At 38.9% G+C, this 21,417-nt stretch overlaps 1 protein-coding gene and 1 long non-coding RNA gene across 8 annotated transcripts in view; one reads left to right on the top strand and one right to left on the bottom strand.

Annotated features, from left to right (window-relative positions):
- samd12 (sterile alpha motif domain containing 12) overlaps nucleotides 1-21,417 on the top strand; it is a 360,397-nt gene that overhangs the window by 187,464 nt on the left and 151,516 nt on the right. The window contains exons 5-8 of one of the 7 annotated variants that reach the window (XR_009803499.1): nucleotides 9,998-10,150; nucleotides 10,640-10,741; nucleotides 10,900-11,034; nucleotides 13,030-13,386. The exons of 3 other annotated variants lie outside the window; for them this stretch is intronic. Coding sequence is in view for 1 of the 4 variants with exons in the window: in XM_061882065.1 (XP_061738049.1) it covers nucleotides 971-1,044 (74 nt within the window). In the remaining 3 variants the exon portion in view is untranslated. Of the gene's footprint in view, nucleotides 1-970; nucleotides 1,547-9,997; nucleotides 10,151-10,639; nucleotides 10,742-10,899; nucleotides 13,387-21,417 lie in introns of those variants that run through there. 3 more of the 7 variants (XR_009803498.1, XR_009803500.1, XM_061882065.1) reach the window with 3 other exon arrangements.
- On the bottom strand, nucleotides 5,528-8,043 carry LOC133539828 (uncharacterized). The gene is made up of 5 exons (XR_009803501.1): nucleotides 7,341-8,043; nucleotides 6,823-7,061; nucleotides 6,557-6,704; nucleotides 6,160-6,269; nucleotides 5,528-5,884 (listed from the first exon to the last, which is right to left on the bottom strand). It is a non-coding gene; the product is annotated as an uncharacterized LOC133539828 (long non-coding RNA).

Consider the following 21,417-nt stretch of genomic DNA (forward strand, 5'->3'; position numbering starts at 1 on the left):
GCGAACGAGCTGAGCTGCAGTTTGTTTCTAGAATGTCATCGAGAACGTTGACTGGGATGTGTTTATTATAATTTGGGGAGAGTTCGCTGCTCACCTGCCCAAACACCTCCCAACCAAGCTATGCCACCTATGGGCGGCATAGCTTGGTTGGTAGAGTGGCCGTGCCAGCAACTTGAGGGTTGCAGGTTCGATTCCCGCTTCCGCCATCCTAGTCACTGCCGTTGTGTCCTTGGGCAAGACACTTTACCCACCAGCTCCCAGTGCCACATATAACTTAGATATTGGGTTCCACTATGTAAAGCGCTTTGAGTCACTCGAGAAATATATAAATATAATTCACTTCACTTCACTTGACTATCTGCTCGACGCTGAAGCGCTGACTACATGCGCTCTGAATATGCACTGCTGATTGGTTGTTACCGCTCTGAATACGCACTGCTGATTGGCTGTTACCTATATATATGTAACCAATCAGATGGTTGTGTGGGTGGGAAAATGCTGGGTGCTGAGAGAGGCAGAAGAAGCAAAGCAGCTTGTTAAGACTTTAAAGCTTAGGCGGCTATTTCATTTGTTCGTGTGGAAACTCGTTCGGTACACCTCCGAACCGGAACCCCCGCACCAAAGAGGTTCAATACAAATCCATATACCGTTACACCCTTAGGATGGATATATGATCCTGTTATGCATATCCACAAATTTTGACTGCAGAGGATGCTGTCTCTACTAGGTTATATAGTTTCACATAAAAAAAAAAAATGCTCCATTGTTATGTAACTGCAAAACCAGAACCACGCTGTTTCTCTCATTTCACTTTTTTTTTTCTTCACATTACGACTCACCCTTCAACATTTCAAAATGCATTTAGTCCATACAATAGATAATGGCTTCTTTAATTACACTGGAGCTTTGAGAGGTTTTATCTGGAGCGAAAACATTCTTAAATATTCCACTCATCCATTACGCCTCTCAGTTACAGAGAAAGACACTCGTCCAGGACGCCGTCTGCTAATCAGGCTCAAGGATTCTTTGCTGCCTGAGACATGAGCAATGAAAGAAAATCCAAAAACACTATGAACTCTAATGAGTCCCTGCTATAGAAACACAATTTAAAGAAACAGCAGTGTACTACGGCATGCTGAAAGACATGCTGTGTAATGACAGGTTGCACATAAAAATAATATGATGTATTTACTGCTGTTTGGGATCATGCACTGCAAAAACTGAAATCTAAGTAAGATGAAATATCTCAAATAAGGGTGATATTTGCGTATTTTATGTCTGATTAGATATGTCTTCTCACAAAGCAGATTTTATGTTAGTGTTTTACTTGTTTTATGGGTGTTGGTCCTAAATGATCTCAGTAAGATATTACAGCTTGTTGCTGTATATTGAGAAAAACATGCTTGAAACTAGAATATCAACTGTTGCAAAGCTGTGTCATCAACACCCAGATGTATAAAACTACTTTTTGAAAGTAATCTTTATTATTTCAAGCATTAAAAAAAATTAATGACTTTGACACAATTGTGTCTCATATTAAAACAGATGACAACCAAATTGACTTTGCTGTTTTATTTTCAATGAAACAATAGAAAATACGTACTCCTATATACAAACCCCGTTTCCATATAAATGATAAATGGGTTGTACTTGTATAGCGCTTTTCTACCTTCAAGGTACTCAAAGCGCTTTGACACTACTTCCACATTTACCCATTCACACACACATTCACACACTGATGGAGGGAGCTGCCATGCAAGGCGCCAACCAGCACCCATCAGGAGCAAGGGTGAAGTGTCTTGCTCAGGACACAACGGACGTGACGAGGTTGGCACTAGGTGGGATTTGAACCAGGGACGCTCGGGTTGCGCACGGCCACTCTCCCACTGCGCCACGCCGTCCCATATGAGTTGGGAAATTGTGTTAGCTGTAAATATAAACGGAATACAATTATGTGCAAATCCTTTTCAACTCATACTCAGTTGAATATGCTACAAAGACAACATATTTGATGTTCAAACTGATTAACTTTTTTTTGTTGCAAATAATCATCAACTTTAGAATTTCATGCCAGCAACACTAGACAAAGAAGTTGGGAAAGGTGGCAATAAATACTAAAGAAGTTGAGGAATGCTCATCAAACACTTATATGGAACATCTCACAGGTGTGCAGGCTAGTTGGGAACAGGTGGGTTCCATGATTGGGTATAAAAACAGCTTGCATTTAACAGCTTCCATGAAATGCTAAGTAATTCACAAAAAGGATGGGGTGAGGGTCACCACTTTGTAAGCAAACTGTCAAACAGTTTTAGAACAACATTTCTCAATGAGCTATTGCAAGGAATTTAGCGATTTTACCATCTACGGTCCGGAAAAACATCAAAAAGTTCAGAAAATCTAAAGAAATCACTGCACGTAAGTGATGATATTATGGACATTTGATCCTTCTGGCGGTACTGCATCAAAAATCAGTGTGTAAAGGATATCACCACGTGGGCTCAGGAACACTTCGTAAAACCACTGTCAGTAACTACAGTTGGTTGATACATCTGTAAGTGCAAGTTAAAACTCTACTATGCAAAGCAAAACCCATTTATCAACAATATCCTGAAACGCCGCCGGCTTGGCTGGGCCCGAGCTCACCTGAGATGGACTGATGCAAGGTGGAAAGGTGTTTTGTGGTCTGACGAGTCCACATTTCAATTTATATTTGGAAACCAAGGACGTGGTGTCCTCCAGAAACAAAGAGGAAAATAAACATTCGGATTGGTATAGGCGCAAAATTCAAAAGCCAGCATCTGTGATGGTATGGGGGTGTATTAGAGCCCAAGACATGGGTAACTTACACATCTGTGAAGGCACCATTAATGCTGAAAGGTCCATACAGGTTTTGGAGCAACATATGTTGTCATCCAAGCATTGTTATCATGGAGGCCCTTCTTATTTCAGCAAGACAGTTGTTACAACAGCGTGGCTTTGTAAAAAAAAGAGTGTGGGTACTTTCCTGGCCCGCCTGCAGTTCAGACCTGTCTCCCATCGAAAATGTGTTAAATACGACAGCAGAGACCCCGGACTGTTGAACGACTGAAGCTCTACATAAAACAAGAATGGGAAAGAATTCCACTTTCAAAGCTTCAACAATTAGTTTCCTCAGTTCCCAAACGTTTGAGTGTTGTTAAAGAAAAGGTGATGTAACACAGTGGTGAACATGCCCTTTCCCAACTACTTTGGCAGGTGTTGCAGCCATGAAATTCAAAGTTAATTATTATTTGCAAAAAAAAAATAAAGTTTGAGTTTGAACATCTTGTCTTTGTAGTGCATTCAATTGAATATGATTTGAAAAGGATTTGCAAATCATTGTATTCCGTTTATATTTACATCCAACACAATTTCACAACTCAAATGGAAACGGGGTTTGTAGTACAGTTATTTGTCAAAACGTGGACTATGGTGTGGTTTGTTTTCCCGGAATGCAAAGGAAGGTGACGGGACATGGCTTGAAGGTAAAGACATATTTTGATTTAATTATGAAAAAAAAAAAAAAAAACTAAATGCGTGCACAAGACGGAGAGCAAACTTGGCTAAAAAACAAAAGCTACCACAAAAGCAAAACTATGGATATGAAACAAAAGACTCGCTAAACATGACATGAATAAACAAAACTTACTTGGAAGGAAATGAACAGAGAGATACATAATCAGAGTGAACTGAACATGGAGCAACAACGACGCCAGGCTGACTGCCTGGCAACTACAAGCTTAAATAATAGTGACATGAATAACACAGGTGCGTGAGTCCTAAACAAATCAGGTGTGTGAGTCCAAATGAGTACAGGTGAACTAATTGGTCGTCATGGTGACAAAACAATGGAGCGTAAAACGGAACTAAAAATAATCGAAAACCAACTGAACATAACGAAACAAAACGTGACTACAGAACATGACATTATTAGTGAGAATGTACCTATTTTAAGGTTTTTTTGGGGTTTATTGAGGTTAGCTAATTTTACTTGTTTTGGAAATTCTTGACAAGCTGAATATTCATTTTCTATTGGCAGATAATGTAGCTTAGTTTAAAATAAAATACACCTAATTTTTGTAATTTTTAATCTTGTTTACGAACACTGACTTTTTGCAATGTGGCTTCTGTATTGACGATTCATGGCAGCGCACTTGATTGTCTTTTATTATTGCAACATTTCTCCCTTAAAGGGCAGACATGATTGATAGGGAACTGTTCATGGCGTTGGCTTAAACTGTTGACACCAGATGAATGGCATACAGTGTATTTGGCTGCGTGCTGTTGTACCGGAGTCAAGGCAGCGCTTGTTATGACTTGCTCAATCACAACAAACGCATGATTGGTTCTCGACGGTTTCATAAACCTTTACTTAACCAGAGTAAAACTCAGCAGCATGCCATGACTCTTGAATAAAAAATAAAAATCAACACAATCCCCTTTTTTCAACACAGGAACCTTTTATTTACCTGGAATCTTGAAAACAGCTCGATGGCTTTCCCTTGAACTTTCCCTCATTAAAAAATAGTAGCAGGGTACTACAAACTCTGTTTCCATATGAATTGGGAAATTGTGTTGGATGTAAATATAAACGGAATACAATGATTTGCAAATAATTTTCAACCCATATTCAGTTGAATATGCTACAAAGACAAGATATTTGATGTTCAAACTGATAAACGTTTTTTTTTTTTTGCAAATCATTAACTTTAGAGTTTGCTGCCAGCAACACGTGACAAGGAAGTTGGGAAAGGTGGCAATAAATAATGATAAAGTTGCGGGATGCTCATCAAACTCTTATTTGGAATATCCCACAGGTGTGCAGGCTAAATGAGAACAGGTGTTTGCCATGATTCGGTATAAAACGAACTTCCCAAAAAATGCTCAGTCTTTTACAAGAAAGCACTGGAAAAAATGCTGATCCAAAAATGAGTAAAAAAAACAATGAAACAAGACATTTTTGCTTGAATTAAGCAAAAAAATCTGCCAATGGAACAAGTGAAAATTGTCTCAACAAGATTTCCTGAAATAAGACATCATTTCTAAGACTGACATGACTAAAAAGGTCTTAAAATAAGTTTTAATAACTCATTTTTAGTCATATTTTACTTGGATAGTAAGATTTTTCTGTCTCATAATAAGGTTGTGATGCTTGAAAGTGGTATTTTTCTCCTAAAAGCCAGCATGTATTTTGGTACCATTCTTTTCATTTCAAGTGTATTTCACTTATTTTAAGTCTGATATTTGAGAAATTGTTCTAGATTTAAGAATGCCTTGCACTTGAAGTGAGATTAGAAAGAGGCATTTTGAGACAATATATCTTGAAGTTAGCATAACAGACTACAATTAGGGGTTTTTGAGTCATAATTATTAGCAATATTGTTCTCAATTTAAGACATTATCAGCTCAAAATAAGGCAAGTAAATGAGAATTAGTTTTGCATTCAATGTTTATTCGTCAATAAATGTTTGCACTGGCATGCTTTTTGTGGGGGGAGCTGTATGTGGATAGCAGCCTCGGGGAAGAAGTGGGTGCTATTTTGCATACCACAAGCCTACTGGCCAATAAAAGCCTTCCACTCAGCCATGCTTTTTTTGTACGATGATGTGAGATCACTCTCATGAATGTTGTCCAGTAGGACCTCTGTTTGTATGAGTGACATCAGAGTTGCGACACACTTTGGGTATGTAAGATGTAGGGTGTAATAGTATGCCATCAGGTATAAAGCACCCTCGGTGACCTTGTCCTTGGGAAAGGTAGTTATCGAAACATTTCCTACCGTTAAAAGGCAGTTGGACGAACTAGCAATCAGGACCGGGCATGTGAGAGGGCGCTTCCTCAAGTAGGAATTGGGGTCTTCTTTTTCCTAAAACACATAAGACATCCTTCCGTCACGATAATAGTTATACATCTCTGGAACCTTGGCTTTAAGGCAAAGAGGTTGGTTGCAATCAAATAAATAATAAAGGTTACAGCATACAGAAAGCTATATCTTAACTTTTAAACCATACCAAATGCAAAAGAAAAGAAAGAAAAATCATATAAATAGGAAACTCATTTGGAGCAGGCAGAGGATACACCTTCAGTTTTAACTTTTAAATAATGCAGTCAAAATGGTCCAGTATATTTTGCACTGCTCACCTCAAGGACATGCACCAGAGCCTGACTTAGATCTCTGACTTTCTTCAGCAGACCAGACATGGAGGGGAACAGTGATGGCAGCACACGCAGAATTTCGACAGCCTGTTGCACTGTTGAAAAAGAGATTAAGTATTTAAATGTGAACAAAATGCACAATTATTGAGGAAAATGTCCCCATCTTTGGCTTGCCCCTAACTAGAAGGATAACATCAACCTAATACTACTATATCAGTGAGACTGTTCACACAGTTCAGGGCAGAATAGAGAATTGAGTTGGGATAGGATTGAGGAGGATGGAGAAAATAGATTACAAAAAGGACTAGAAATGAGTGCATGAACTTGATAATTAACAAGCCCGAAGCTTCATCCTCACTAAGTAAAAAACATAATTTTTTACCTTTGTCTATTCCCATTGGTGGTTTCAGCATGTTTTTGGACACACCAAAAAACTGCACCTTCTGGCAGAAGTCATGCCATCCTTCCTTTAATTCACTGATGAAGTTTTAGTTTCTCATGTCCAAAATGCATCGAAGCTTGTCCATCACCTATAAAATATTGTATCAAAACTGACATGAATAAATCGCTCTCGAGGTGGGAATCCAAATCTAACACAGTGAGTGTGTAGTACTGTGTATTGACTATGCACAGTCAATAATGACTTACATGTCCAATGTCCTTAAACCAGGGATAAGCTTCGAGAATCTTTTCAGGTCTGTCCTCCTCACGAATGGTATCCGAGTCAATGAATAATCTTCTGTCTGCAAATTCCAAATCCAGAAGATGAGAAACATCCTGGTAGTTTGGATTTTTTCTTTCAAACAAAGCCTGTAGGGCCTTGTAGTGCTTGGCCAAGGTTGCTTGACTGGCCGCATCTGGACTGGCACTATCAGCAGGCTTGTTAGCTGTAAGGCACAAAGTGATATACTGTCATTAAGATGTTTTCAAATTACAAATGAATGTCATCCATTAATATTGTACACCTTGTAAATCTTTTACATTCAGCCCTGATCATTATGTTATAATCATTCATATATCAGTATTTCAACCATTTACAGAATGTATATACAAAATTCCATTATTTATTGGCTAATATAATCAATCACATTGAACTGCATGCAAGTACGGTCTACTATAACAAGTCACCACACACGGTGAAGGGGGAGACAGACAGATATACTCACATTTAGGACTGGAGGGAAGACGGGTCACTTCTTCACGCAGCAATTGGGGGTTTTTCTCTCCTAAAACAAATAACATCATCAAATAACATAACAAATAACATCATGCTGTCAGACTAATAGAATTTAAGAATAAGTTCACTCTTCTGGAACCAAATTCAACAATGAAATGTATTATTTGGATCAAAATATTAAGTAGTGAAGCAGCTGAATGTTACTTATGGAGGGTCATAAAAAGGTTTCCACTAGACTCAGCCTTCATTTTGTTTTGGTGCAGAGCATATAGGCCAATACACTGTTGACTGGCACCTGGCACATACTGTATAATTGTCTCAATCCTAAGAAGAGAATCACTTCTTTCTTTATTGCTGGGGTCTGAACTGCTACTACCCTTCGTGGAGAGATCCAGAATCACTGTTGAGTCGTTTGAATCAATTTCATCAGTGTCATCTGGGTGTTCAAGATGACGCCTCTTTGTAGAGCTGCAAAGATTAGCCAATTAATTGATTACATTTCAACTGTTGTTTTAAAATTAAAGTCAACATGTTCCATAATAAGTTGTAAGACCTGAGGATGTCACTTGAGCTTTGAGAAAAAGTTTAACAATTTCAAGGCATTATTCAGAAATAATCAAATAATTAAGACAAGGACGAGTAGACTCATCCTCAATAGAAGTAATTATTAGTTACAGTCTTACCTCTTTGAATGACTCACATTTTGCAGTCATTTGTACAGCTGTGTAAACACAGTGACCTGGAAAAGACACAATTAAAACGTTCATCAAATTGCTACATTAAGTGGCCAGGCGGAGTCTCTTTGGTCATCAATTCAATGTGTGTCACATACCCATGTATTCTTCAGGCCTTTATCCTGCAGCATTGGGTAATATTGTACTATTCTTTTTGCCATTTCTGTAATTTCTGGTTTTGATGGGTATCTGTCTGATCTTTCATCCCCTCTTGCCCTCAGAATTGCCATCATACTGGTCATGGTGTTTCGGATGAGTCTGCATCTGAGTTCCTTTGACATATGGCAGGTGCTTTCTAAGCCCGTTTTAGACAACTCGAAGTACTGTTTTCGGACTTGCTCAAGTTCAGTGTCGGTGTGCAACACATATTCCGGGAATGATAACTTCACAACTTTTTCAGGGGTTGTGTACTTTGCAGGCTTTGCTTTTAAAGGAGTCAATGTTTTTTGCATTGGTTAATCATTAATCGAGGAATTTCCAGAGTGTTCTTGGACAGTTTGCTGCAACATGAAAGATAATGTGGAAGTGGAAAACGCACAATTTAATTGTGTTACGATGAACAGAAATGCAGAATAATAATTGGTGATTATTTTAAGTCATATGACTAAGAAACTGACATCCTCTGACACATCATGACACAAACTCCACACTGCTTTTCTCCGAAAAAAGTTCTCTGGGCCTGGAAAAAGATCCCGCAAGTCTTCTCGAGACAAGGTGCTCAGCATTTCCTCGCATATGTTTGCAGCTACATTGGAAACACATATTAAAATGAATCAGTGCCCCGAAATATGTACATATATGACAATATGTTGAATCTAAAAAAAAAAATCTAATAAAACGGCATAATTTTGCCTTATGCTTTTTAATCTTAAATTGGTCGACTAATCATACTAAAGCATCCTAACTGTGCATTTTACCTTAAAAGCTTGTAGACATATGTTTAAAAGTAATACTTTTTTTTCAACTTTACTATTGATTTACAAAATACAGTAATAGTAACAGTGCAACAAACCATATGATGAGCATCACATTAATAACAATTGGATAACAGATGGATGTAACAACAAAATAAATACATAAATAATTAAGAGATAGAGATAAAAAATAATAATGATAATTTAAAAAAAAGAAATTAAAAAAGTAAGATACACCAGGGGACATGGGCAATGAAAATTAAAGTGAATCAAATATATTAAAGTGGGAGCATAGATTTATAGTTTTGATAGCTTTCTTGTTATTAGCAGAGGATATTGACTTGAAATACAACTCCATGTTTAAAAGAAATACAGTACCTCTTAAAACTGATGCGGTGACATCATTCAGTCCCTCCATGCTAATGGTTAAGCTAGCTGGTTCGCTTAGCTAAGTTTAACTTCCGCACAAGAAGTTCTCTGTAACACAAAATATAGTCATACATAAGAGTTAAAAGGCGACATATATGGCGACGTAAACTCGAATTGACAATACAGGACATAGCGTCGTTACTTACTTGAGGAGACACTCATCCAATTAAGTGTTGCTGGTTCCAACGGTTCAAATTAGTGGACGTCGATACAGCGTAAATGGCGCGCAGGTAAGGTGACGCACATAGCCGTAAATCCATGGTTGACCTCGGTTGACCTGCTGCAAAGTGGTGCCGGCGGGAGTTACCATAGCAACGACTGGATTACGGCCGTCAGAATTGCCGCAGCAGCACATCCTTACCTTCCTATCGTCTTTTCGAATCCTCTTTTTGTCCAACATGATTTGGCGTTGTTTCTTGTATTAAATATTTGTGGCGCTGACTCTAAAACAGTTGTTGAGTAACATTAATACCATGCACAGTCGCAGCCCGGACTTTCGCGTAGTGTGTGGGATTGATGGCTGCTCAAGTGAGTACCGGGTGTATAACTCCTTCTTCTATCACGTAAAGCGAACGCACGCGCACCATCTTCTCCAAGTTCAAGAAACCGAGGAGGTCGGATCGTCTGGCCAGCGTTTACCAGAGGCACAGGAGAGGACAGCCACAACCAACCGGACTGATGATAATAATCCTGCAGTCGAAGTTGATGGGACACATGGAACAGTAAGTCCGTATTTTTTCATTAGCCAAAGACAGAGCACTCGTGGCTACAAGTGTTTATTTTTGTGCAAATAGTTATTTGTGCTATGATAATAATAAGCTGCGATGAGGTGGCGACTTGTCCAGGGTGTACCCTGCCTTCCGCCCGATTGTAGCTGAGATAGGCGCCAGCGCCCCCCGCGACCCCAAAAGGGAATGAGTGGTAGAAAATGGATGGATAATAATAAGAATAATAATGAGCATCTAATAGTTATTCTGTATACACAGTTTACAGTTGCCAATATTAAAAAAATTTAATCAAATATTTTGGTAAGATATTTTTGTTTTATATGAATCAGAAATTTGAGATGTATTTTTCAGTCACCACGCTTAATTGAAACGTGTATAGAACTAAGGACAAATACAGTTATCAAATTACTGGATATCATTTTTACACATTTTCAAGGTCAACATTTTCCCTTTTATAATATGATTCTTGTTAATCTGTGTCAGCATGAATTGCAAGAACCTGCCCAGGGTTGCATGAAGGCTAACCTTTCTAAACATGCAACTGCATTTCTTCTCCAGGCCAGAGAAACCCAGAGACTGACACAGGTACTGTAATGTATGCATTTGTGTCTTAAAAATGCATGTGCCAGACATTATGTAGGGTTGAGCTCTGCAGATTTTTTTTGTGTGAAGTCTGTAGTGTAGTATTTTTTGTTTGTTTACTTTTTGTTATCATTTATTTGATGCTTTTTCCACCTCCCTAGAGAGCTGTTAACCAGATGGTGAGTGGAGTCCAGCAATATCAAACAGCATTATTGGAGCACCTGAGTCATCAAATGAAGAGCATCTTTGAGAGTCATTCTGGAGACCTGGATCAACTAAAGAGTCATGCAATGAGGGTATTTGACCCTTTTAGCCAGATTGCTACAACACATTTGCAGGACAAGACCATCAAAGAGCTGTTACATCCAGTTGAACCAGAAATTGTTACTGCAAAACAAACAGTGTCTTATGTGAAGCGTGGAGATTCCAGAGTTCTTGCCATAAAAAAACATTGTTTTTACTACATACCATTAGTTAAAAGTTTGGAGCAGCTGCTTTCACATCCTAAAATTCTTGAAATGATCAATGAGGGGCCAGAGTCCTGCAAGGATGGGTTTTTTTATGAGTTCATTGATGGGGACATTTTTAAGTCACACCCTCTGTTTTTGAAAGTTCCCACAGCATTGCAGTTAATTTTATATACAGATGAAATTGAGCTTTGCAATCCTCTTGGTTCTCGTGCAAACAAAAACAAATTGTTATTGATTTATTACACTTTAGGTAACATCAACCCTAAATACAGATCAAGACTCGCTGCCATTCGTCTGCTTGCCATGGTAAAATCTAAAGATCTTTCCTGTATTGATAAAATACTTGAGAGGATTAACCATGATTTCATCGAGCTGTATAATGGTGTTCGGGTTGACACTTCAAATGGCGAGAGGACAATTTATGGGGCACTTTTGTCTGTGTGCGGAGACACTCTTGCTCAACATGAAGTGGCTGGATTTAAGGAAGGAGTTGGGTTTGCCTACAGTAAATGTAGGCACTGTGAATGCAACTTCAAAGATATTCAAAATAAATTTAATGACGATTTGTTTGTGAAAAGGACAATGGCAAGACATAACAGGCAATGCAGTGACATTGAAAAAGCAAGTACTGATTTCCTAAGAGAACATCTAAAAACAACATTTGGTATAAACAGGAGAAGTAAATTAACAGAATTTCCCCACTTTGATATCATTAATCAAACACCACAGGACATCATGCATGTTATTCTCGAAGGTGTTGCCGCATATGAAATCAAATGTGTTTTGAAGCATCTTGTACTTTCCGGACATATGGATTTAGACACATTCAATAGTGGAATTATTGGTTTCCCTTACTCTCCTGTAGATATGAGGGACAAGCCTTGTCCCATATCTGTTACTACACTTTCATCAAATGACAATAAACTTAAACAATCAGCGGGGCAGATGCTGGTTATGTTAAAGATTCTGCCATTTCTCATTGACACAACTGGAGAAAATGCTCACACACAATTGCTACTTAAGTTGTTGGAGATAGTTAAAATTCTGTTTTCACCTATTATTGCACTCGCAACTCTTCCTAGGCTGAAGCTTTTAATTGAGCAGCATTTAAGACATTTCAAACAGCTGTTTCCAGATTTAAATATTATACCTAAACAACATTACCTGCTGCATCTCCCTCCCAGATTAAAGCACTTGGTCCTACTGTGAGGCATATGTGTATGCGTTTTGAGTCAAAGCAATGCTTTTTCACGCAGTGGGCTATAAAAAGTAGTTTTAAGAATATTTGTAAATCTCTTGTGAGGCACAACCAACTGTATGAATGTAGTCAGAATGTGCATGACAAACATCCTATTTTTTGTAATGACATTGAAATAGGCCCAACATCTGAGGTGAAAAATGTTCACTACATAGAAGGAAAGATCAAACAATTCTTAGGAATAGAGCAAGTTGAACATGTAGTGTGTGCCCAGTGGATTGCTCAATATGGAAATAAGCATACATGTGGAAAATCTTTGGTTATTTCTAATATTTTCAATAATACCCCAGAGTTTGCAGTTGTGAAAAACATCTTTATTGTAAATGAATCAGTGTTTTGTTTTGAATGTCAACCTCTCTCTACAATTGGTTGGAATGAACAGTATTTATCCTATGAGGTAGAGATTCCTCACCTTGCACAAGCCAATATTTTTTTGAATTCTGAAAACTGTGGATTTTACACCATACTATTATGTTAACTTTAATAATGGCATATTCATTCCAGTGAAGTATGATCTCACCGACATCATGGCATGTCACTCTTAATATGCAATCCATCTACAGGGACGGCGTGGCGCAGTGGGAGAGTGGCCGTGCGCAACCCGAGGGTCCCTGGTTCAAATCCCACCTAGTACCAACCTCGTCACGTCCGTTGTGTCCTGAGCAAGACACTTCACCCTTGCTCCTGATGGGTGCTGGTTAGCGCCTTGCATGGCAGCTCCCTCCATCAGTGTGTGAATGTGTGTGTGAATGGGTAAATGTGGAAGTAGTGTCAAAGCGCTTTGAGTACCTTGAAGGTAGAAAAGCGCTATACAAGTACAACCCATTTATTTATTTATTTACTGTTGCCATAATGCATGATGCTGCAATTGTGACGCTTTTGACCTGCAAATTCAATAAAGCTGTGTTGTCTCAATTCAAGTTAGGTCTCTTTCTTGAAACAAGATTATTCATCATACAACCTACATCTTGTGAGCATAAAAACATCATGACATGTGGAAAAAGCTTATTTCATCTAAAATATTTCTCAAAACAAGATCATTTCAAGATCTTCTCACCTAACAAGATATTCAAGATGCACTGTCTTGAAACAAGGCCCTCCATCTTGGTGTAACTCTAGTTATAAGTGATATTGTCTGAAATTAAGTTCATAGACACAATTTGACTAGAAATAAGACAAATATTCTTGGCAAGATTTCGAGTTTTTCCAGTGAGGATGGGGCGAGGTACACCCCTTTGTCCACAACTGCGTGAGCAAATACTCAAAACAGTTTAAGAACAACGTTTCTCAAAGTGCAATTGCAAGAAATTTAGGGATTTCAACATCTACGGTCCATAATAACATTAAAGGTTTCAGAGAATCTGGAGAAATCACTCCACGTAAGCGGCATGGCCGGAAACCAACATTGAATGACCGTGATCTTCGATCCTTCAGACGGCACTGTGTATCAAAAACCGACATCAATCTCCAAAGGATATCACCACATGGGCTTAGGAACACTTCAGAAACCCACTTTCACTAAATACAGTTTGTCGCTACGTCTGTAAGTGCAAGTTAAAGCTCTACTATGAAAAGCGAAATCCATTTATCTACAACATCCAGAAACGCCGCCGGCTTCTCTGGGCCTGAAATCATCTAAGATAGACTGATGCAAAGTGGAAAAGTGTTCTGTGGTCTGACGAGTCCACATTCAAATTGTTTTTGGAAATATTCAACATTGTGTTATCCGGACCAAAGGGGAAGCGAACCATCCAGACTGTTATCGACGCAAAGTTCAAAAGCCAGCTTCTGTGATGGTATGGGGGTTCATTAGTGCCCAAGGCATGGGTAACTTACACATCTGTGAAGGGACCATTAATACTGAAAGGTACATACAGGTTTTGGAACAACATATGCTGCCATCTAAGCGACGTCTTTTCCATGGACATCCCTGCTTATTTATTTCAGCAAGAAAGCCACATTCAGCACGTGTTACAACAGCGTGGCTTTGTAAAAAAAACAGAGTGTGGGTACTTTCCTGGCCCGCCTGCAGTCCAGACCTGTCTCCCATCGAAAATGTGTGGCACATTATGAAGCGTAAAATACGACAGCAGAGACCCCGGACTGTTGAACGATTGAAGCTCTACATAAAACAAGAATGGGAAAGAATTCCACTTTCAAAGCTTCAACAATTAGTTTCCTCAGTTCCCAAACGTTTATTGAGTGTTGTTAAAAGAAAAGGTGATGTAACACAGTGGTGAACATGCCCTTTCCCAACTACTTTGGCACGTGTTGCAGCCATGTAATTCTAAGTTAATTAGTATTTGCAAAAAAAAGAAAGTTTATGAGTTTCAACATCAAGTATCTTGTCTTTGTAGTGCATTCAATTGAATATGGGTTGAAAAGGATTTGCAAATCATTGTATTCCTTTTTTTATTTACATCTAACACAATTTTTCAACTCATATGGAAACGGGGTTTGTAGTGTTGATGCCTTCAGTGACAATCTACAATGTAAATAGTCATGAAAATAAAACAACGCGTTCAATGGGAAGGTGCGTCCAAACTTTTGGCCTGTTCTGTACTTTTCCTTTGAGTAAATCTCAAAGTGCTACTGTACCGTGCCAGAATATTACCTTTCCGTGTGTCATCATTTGGATTTGCTTGAAACATTAAGATGCAGTGGACATGCATATCACACAGAGTTCCCTAGGTAACTACTTGTAGATACATTTCTGGAAATGATCGTTCTTGGAAAAGAGGCTATGTTTTACGCCGTATCTAATGTGATTAATTCACCACTTCTTCCGTTCTGTTGATTTCCCCCTCGAAATGTCAGACTGTGTTTCTCGTCCTTCTTTTCTGTTTAATTAGTAGAAAAATCAATGCTCGGCCACGGTTTTTCATGTTACAGAGCAATGTGCAAACTGTCATCAGTGCTTGTCTCTGACTGAGACTAAACCTGGCAGCATAGTGCGAAACCCACGACGGATCTACAACGAGACCGTCTCGCGTTCTTTATTATTTGTTTACGCCTTATTCCCCCGGTGAATACTAGTGAAATAAATAAATCGGCACGACGGAAGTGGTCTGTTGTTTGCTCTTCATCTGCAAGTTCTTTCAATTCTAGCTTCTTACCTGCTGTAATGTAAAAGGTTATTAATAAGCACAAGACTCCAACTAAATTATTCAAAGACCCGTGATAAGGTTGTGAGGACATCTGCTCCACTTTCTCAGATGTATTACAGTGAAAAGGAATTTGTTGTACAAACCCCTTTACCATATGAGTTGGGGAATTGTGTTGGATGTAAATATAAACGGAATAAAATGATTTATTGTATTAGATGTAAATATAAACGGAATACAATGATTTGCAAATCCCTTTCAACCCATATTGAGTTGAATACACTACAAAGACAAGATATGTGATGTTCAAACTCATAAACTTTATTTTTGTTTTGCAAATAATAATTACCTTAGAATTTCATGGCTGCAACACGTGCCAAAGTAGTTGGGAAAGGGCATGTTCACCACTGTGTTACATCACCTTTTCTTTTAACACTCAATAAACGTTTAGGAACTGAGGAAACTAATTACTCAAACACTTTTATGTTAAAATACTGAACAGATGTTTATTGGGATAAGGTAAACATCTGTTCAGTATTTTAACAAAAAATGTTTGATTGTGATGCATTAAAAGCCACAAAATGCAACGGGTCCATCAGACCCACAAACGCTGGCTGAGTAACAATATGAACGATGTACGGAAAATTTCTCTGTCAGTTTCTGCATCCCACAGGGATTCTTTATTTGTGTTTCTGCACCTGCGGTTCCCACACACGGTTGCAATATTGTTTGTCAACACTGTCTGCTCTCATTTTGTCGCACATTTGGTCCTGATGTTCTGTGTACCTACACTCTGTCCTCCCCCTGGCTAGGCCCGGTGTGTGTGTTTGTGTGTTTGTGTGTTTGTGTGTGTGTGTGTGTGTGTGTGTGTGTGTGCGTGTGTGTGTGTGTGTGTGTGTGTGTGTGCGTTTGCGTGTGCATGTGTGTGCGTGCGTGCGTGTCAGCCACAGTGCTCAGTGGCAGTGGAGATTAAACGGAACCCTTTAGGGTAGACACAGGTGTAAAACAGGGATGTGTCATCGCTCCAACGTTATTTTCCATTTCCGTTACTGCTATCCTCCATTTCACAAACATACATCTGCCTCAGGGAGTCGAAATAATGTACAGAACCGACAGTCAACTCCTCAACATTAACCGTTTCAGGGCTAAAGGTCAAACCACCACCATATCCATCATGGAGCTGCAGTATGCAGACAATAATGCCCCCGTAGACCTTTCAGAAGAGGACTTCCAGTGCACTCTGTCTGCATTTGCGAAGGCATACAAACAGCTTGGTCTTGCCATCAATATATAGGAAACCCAAATCCTCCACCAACCCCCACCCAAACCTCTCAATTGACAAAATCCGACTGGAAAATATGGACCACTTCCCATATCTCGGGAGCCTCCTGTCATCTAAAGCTGTCATTGACGATGAAATTCACCACCGCCTCAGCTGTGCCAGCGGGGCCTTCTCAAGGCTGAGGAAGCAAGTCTTCGAGAACCGTGACCTCCAAGCAAAGACCAAAATCCTTGTCTACAAAGCAGTCGTGCTCCCCACCCTTCTGTATGGGTCAGAAGTCTGGACCACCTACAGCGGGCACTTAAAGGCACTCGAGACCTACCATCATAGATGTCTCAGAAAAATCCTCAGGATCAGCTGGGAGGTCCGACGCATCAACACCAGCGTCCTGGAGGAGGCTGGCTTACCCACCATCACTGCCAGGATTGCCCAAAACCAACTCAGATGGACTGGCCATGTAGTCCGCATGCCTGACTCTCGCCTCCCAAAACAAGTCCTTTATTCCCAGCTTGTTGAAAGGAAACAGGCCCCGGGAGGTCAAAAGAAGAGATTTAAGGATAACATCAAGGCAAACCTGACAGTGTTGCATAGACCTTAAATGCCACTGAAATTAGATTTTCTTATTTAAACAAGGATAGCAGGTCCATTCTATGTGTCATACTTGATCATTTCGCAATATTGCCATATTTTTGCTGAAAGGATTTAGTAGAGAACATCGACGATAAAGTTGCTAATAAAAAAGCCTTGCCTGTACCGGAAGTCACAGACGATGACATCACCCGTGTGATGGCTCCTCACATCCTCACATTGTTTTTAATGGGAGCCTCCAGCAAAAAGAGCTATTCGGACCGAAAAACGACAATTTTCCCATTCATTTGAGCGAGGATGAAAGATTTGTGGCAGAGGATATTGATAGCGAAGGACTATAAAAAAAATAAAAATAAAGTAAAAAAAAGCGATTCAGATGTTTCTAGGCGCATTTACTAGGATAATTCTGGAAGATCCATTATCTGCTTATTGTTTTAAGTGTTTTATTGAGATTTTAAAGATTGTAAAGTCATACCTAGAGGTCGGATGGCTGCGGTGAACATGCAGTGTCTCAGAGAGAAGCCGAGGAGCCAAGCTCACAGCTGCCTTTTTTTTGACATGACAGCTGCTGTAGGACGACGAATAATCCATTGATGTCTCTGGTAAAATATATATCACAATTTCCCCATCCAAAAACATGCTGGTTGATGTATAGAAAACATGTTTGCTTGACCGCTCTGTGTTAAAGCTTCACAACAAACAAACACCGGCTGTGTCTCGGTGCTAAAGACAGCTGCAATCCACCGCTTTCCACCAACAGCATTGTTCTTTATAGTCTCCATTATTAAATGAACAAATTGCAAAAGATTCAGCAACACAGATGTCCAAAATACTGTGTAATTACGCCATGAACAGAGACGATTTTTAGCCGTGTTTGGTGCAGCGTTAGTTAATATTTCCTTACAGTCAGTGACGTCACGCGTACGCATCATCATTCTGCGACGTTTTCAACAAGAAACTGGCAGGAAATTTAAAATTGCAATTTAGTAAACTAAATAGGCCGTATTAACATGTGTTGCAACGTTAATATTTCATCATTGATATATAAACTATCAGACTGCGTGATCGGTAGTAGTGGGTTTCAGTAGGCCTTTAATACTGCCTTTTCCGGTCAGTCAGTCTGGCTTCCTACTGTGACGACCGGGTCGCATGGTGTTGCGGGGTGTGCTCTCCCAGGATGCAGACGAACTTCAAGCACAGCGTGCAGGTAGGAAATAACTTATTTAACAAATAAATCAGACAGGAACAAACAAAAACATGCTTAAAGCACAGAAGGCAAAAACCAAAGGGGCTAGCGTGGAAGCTACCAACAAACAGAGCCAAGCGTGGAAGCTAGTATACAGGTATTAGGAATCAAAAGTTGTTAACTGTTGCATGTAGTAAATTATGCCTGACCGGAAATGGCCGTATTAAATAGTGCTACTGATTAGTGCTTAGGGTACAGGTGAGCTAACGTTGGCATTTGTCTTGGCTTTTGTCATCGTGTTGTGGCTTAAAGTTGTTGTATCGTGTTGTTGTGTTGTGGTGTTTGCATTTGTTGTGGCATTAGCATTGTGTTGTGGTTTTATGTTCTAGAGCAGGGGTCACCAACGCGGTGCCCGTGGGCACCAGGTAGCCCGTAAGGACCAGATGAGTAGTTTGCTGGCCTGTTCTAAAAATAGCTCAAATAGCAGCACTTACCAGTGAGCTGCCTCTAATTTTAAAATTGTATGTATTTACTAGCAAGCTGGTCTCGCTTTGCTCGACATTTTTAATTCCAAGCGAGACAAAACTCAAATAGATTTTTGAAAATCCAAGAAAATACTTTAAAGACTTCACTTGTTTAAATAAATTCATTTATTTTTTTACTTTGCTTCTTATAACTTTCAGAAAGACAATTTTAGAGAAAAAACACAACCTTAAAAATGATTTTAGGATTTTTAAACACATATACCTTTTCAACTTTTAAATTCCTTCCTCTTCTTTTCCGACAATTTAAATCAATCTTCAAGTAAATTTATTTTTTTATTGTAAAGAATACATACATTTTAATTTAATTCTTCATTTTAGCTTCTGTTTTTTCGACGAAGAACATCTGTGAAATAAAATAAAATAAATTAAAATAAATAAAAAATTATTCTGGAAAATCTTTTGAATTTCTTGTACAATTTTTGTTCTGGAAAATTTAGAAGAAATAATGATTTGTCTTTGTTAGAAATATAGCTTGGTCCAATTTGTTATATTTTCTAACAAAGTGCAGATTGGATTTTAACCTATTTAAAACATGTCATCAAAATTCTAAAATTAATCTTAATCAGGAAAAAATACTAATGATGTTCCATGAATTATTTTTGTATTTTTAAAAAAAGATTCAAATTAGCTAGTTTTTCTCTTTTTTTTCAGTTGAATTTTGAATTTTAGAGTTGAAATTGAAGATAAACTGTTTCAAAATTTAATTTTCATGTTTTTTTCCTGTTTTCTCCTCTTTTAAACAGTTCAATTAAGTGTTTTTTTCATAATTTATTCTCTACAAAAAAAAAACTTCCGTAAAAGGAAAAACCCACTTTTATTCATATATATATATATATATATATATATATATATATATATATATATATATATATATACATATATATATATATATATATATATATATTAAAGGTAAATTGAGCAAATTGGCTATTTTTGGCAATGTATTTAAGTGTGTATCAAACTGGTAGCCCTTCGCATTAATCAGTACCTAAGAAGTAGCTCTTGGTTTCAAAAAGGTTGGTGACCCTTGTTCTAGAGTTTGCAATGCTTTTAGAATTGTGTTATGGCGGAAAGTTGTTGTGTTGTTGTTTTGCATCTGTTGTAGCTTGTGCAATTGTGTTGCGCTTGAATGTTGTGTACTTGTTTGCATTGCCTTGACCCAGTCTCTTTTGGCTTGAAACACTCCAGGCTTTATGTTGATGTGTTTTGCATTGATTTTGTGGCTTAAAGTTGTTGTTGTTCACATTCATTTTGGCTTTACAGTCTGAAAAATACGAACATAATGCCTCATGATTTTTTTTCCCTCTATCACAGGTAATTTTATCGTGCATTTATACGTTTTATTTTCTCGGGACGCAAATGGCGCCGATTCCGTATTGAACGTTTTGGCTTTCTCCACGTTATTAAACAACTTCCATCTACCAGACCATCTTGGTTGCCACAACAAAGCTCATCTCATTACTGCCTTATATTTTTTAATACATTTTTTAATACTTTCCTTGTTGCTGTGGAACTGTCAATGTTACCCAAGTTATGCCTTAACCGTTTTATCCTCTTGTCTTTGTGTGTGTGTGTGTGTGTGTGTGTGTGTGTGTGTGTGTGTGTGTGTGTGTGTGTGTGTGTGTGTGTGTGTGTGTGTGTGTGTGTGTGTGTGTGTGTGTGTGTGTGTGTGTGCGTGTGTGTGCGCGTGCGTGCGTGCGTGCGTGCGTGCGTGCGCGCGTGCGTGCGCGCGTGCGTGCGTGCGCGCGTGGGGGGCCTGCCTCTGATACCGGCCAGCCATCGCTGTGCTTCAGGGACATTCCTCGTGTCATTATAGCTTTTGATTATCCTCCAGTCTGACCCGGGGATGGTCTGGCCTTGCGATCGGACCACTTTGCCCGGCAGCCATACTGCTAATGAGAGGTGCCTGTGTGTTTGCCACCACTGGCTCAATGACTGATCTGTTGTTTTACCCCAGTTTATACCCGTAACTTTACAATTCAAATTGAAAATAATGCAGTTTATGACTGACGTGCTTCTGATCCTGTGCTGTTTTTCCCCTGTTGGAAGTAGGGTTGTACGGTATACCGATATTAATACAGTACTGCGATACTAATGAATCATATTCGGTAATGTATTGCCTCTGTAAAGTACCAGACCCTCACCTTCCCCTGCGCCCCCGTCGTCGTCACGTCATGACATGGCTGGTTTTATAAGCAGAGGAGCATGTTAGGCAGCGCAAAATCACGGAGTCCTTACAAGCCATA

This window comes from Nerophis ophidion, linkage group LG21, assembly GCF_033978795.1.
Source record: "Nerophis ophidion isolate RoL-2023_Sa linkage group LG21, RoL_Noph_v1.0, whole genome shotgun sequence".
Lineage (NCBI taxonomy): Eukaryota > Metazoa > Chordata > Actinopteri > Syngnathiformes > Syngnathidae > Nerophis > Nerophis ophidion.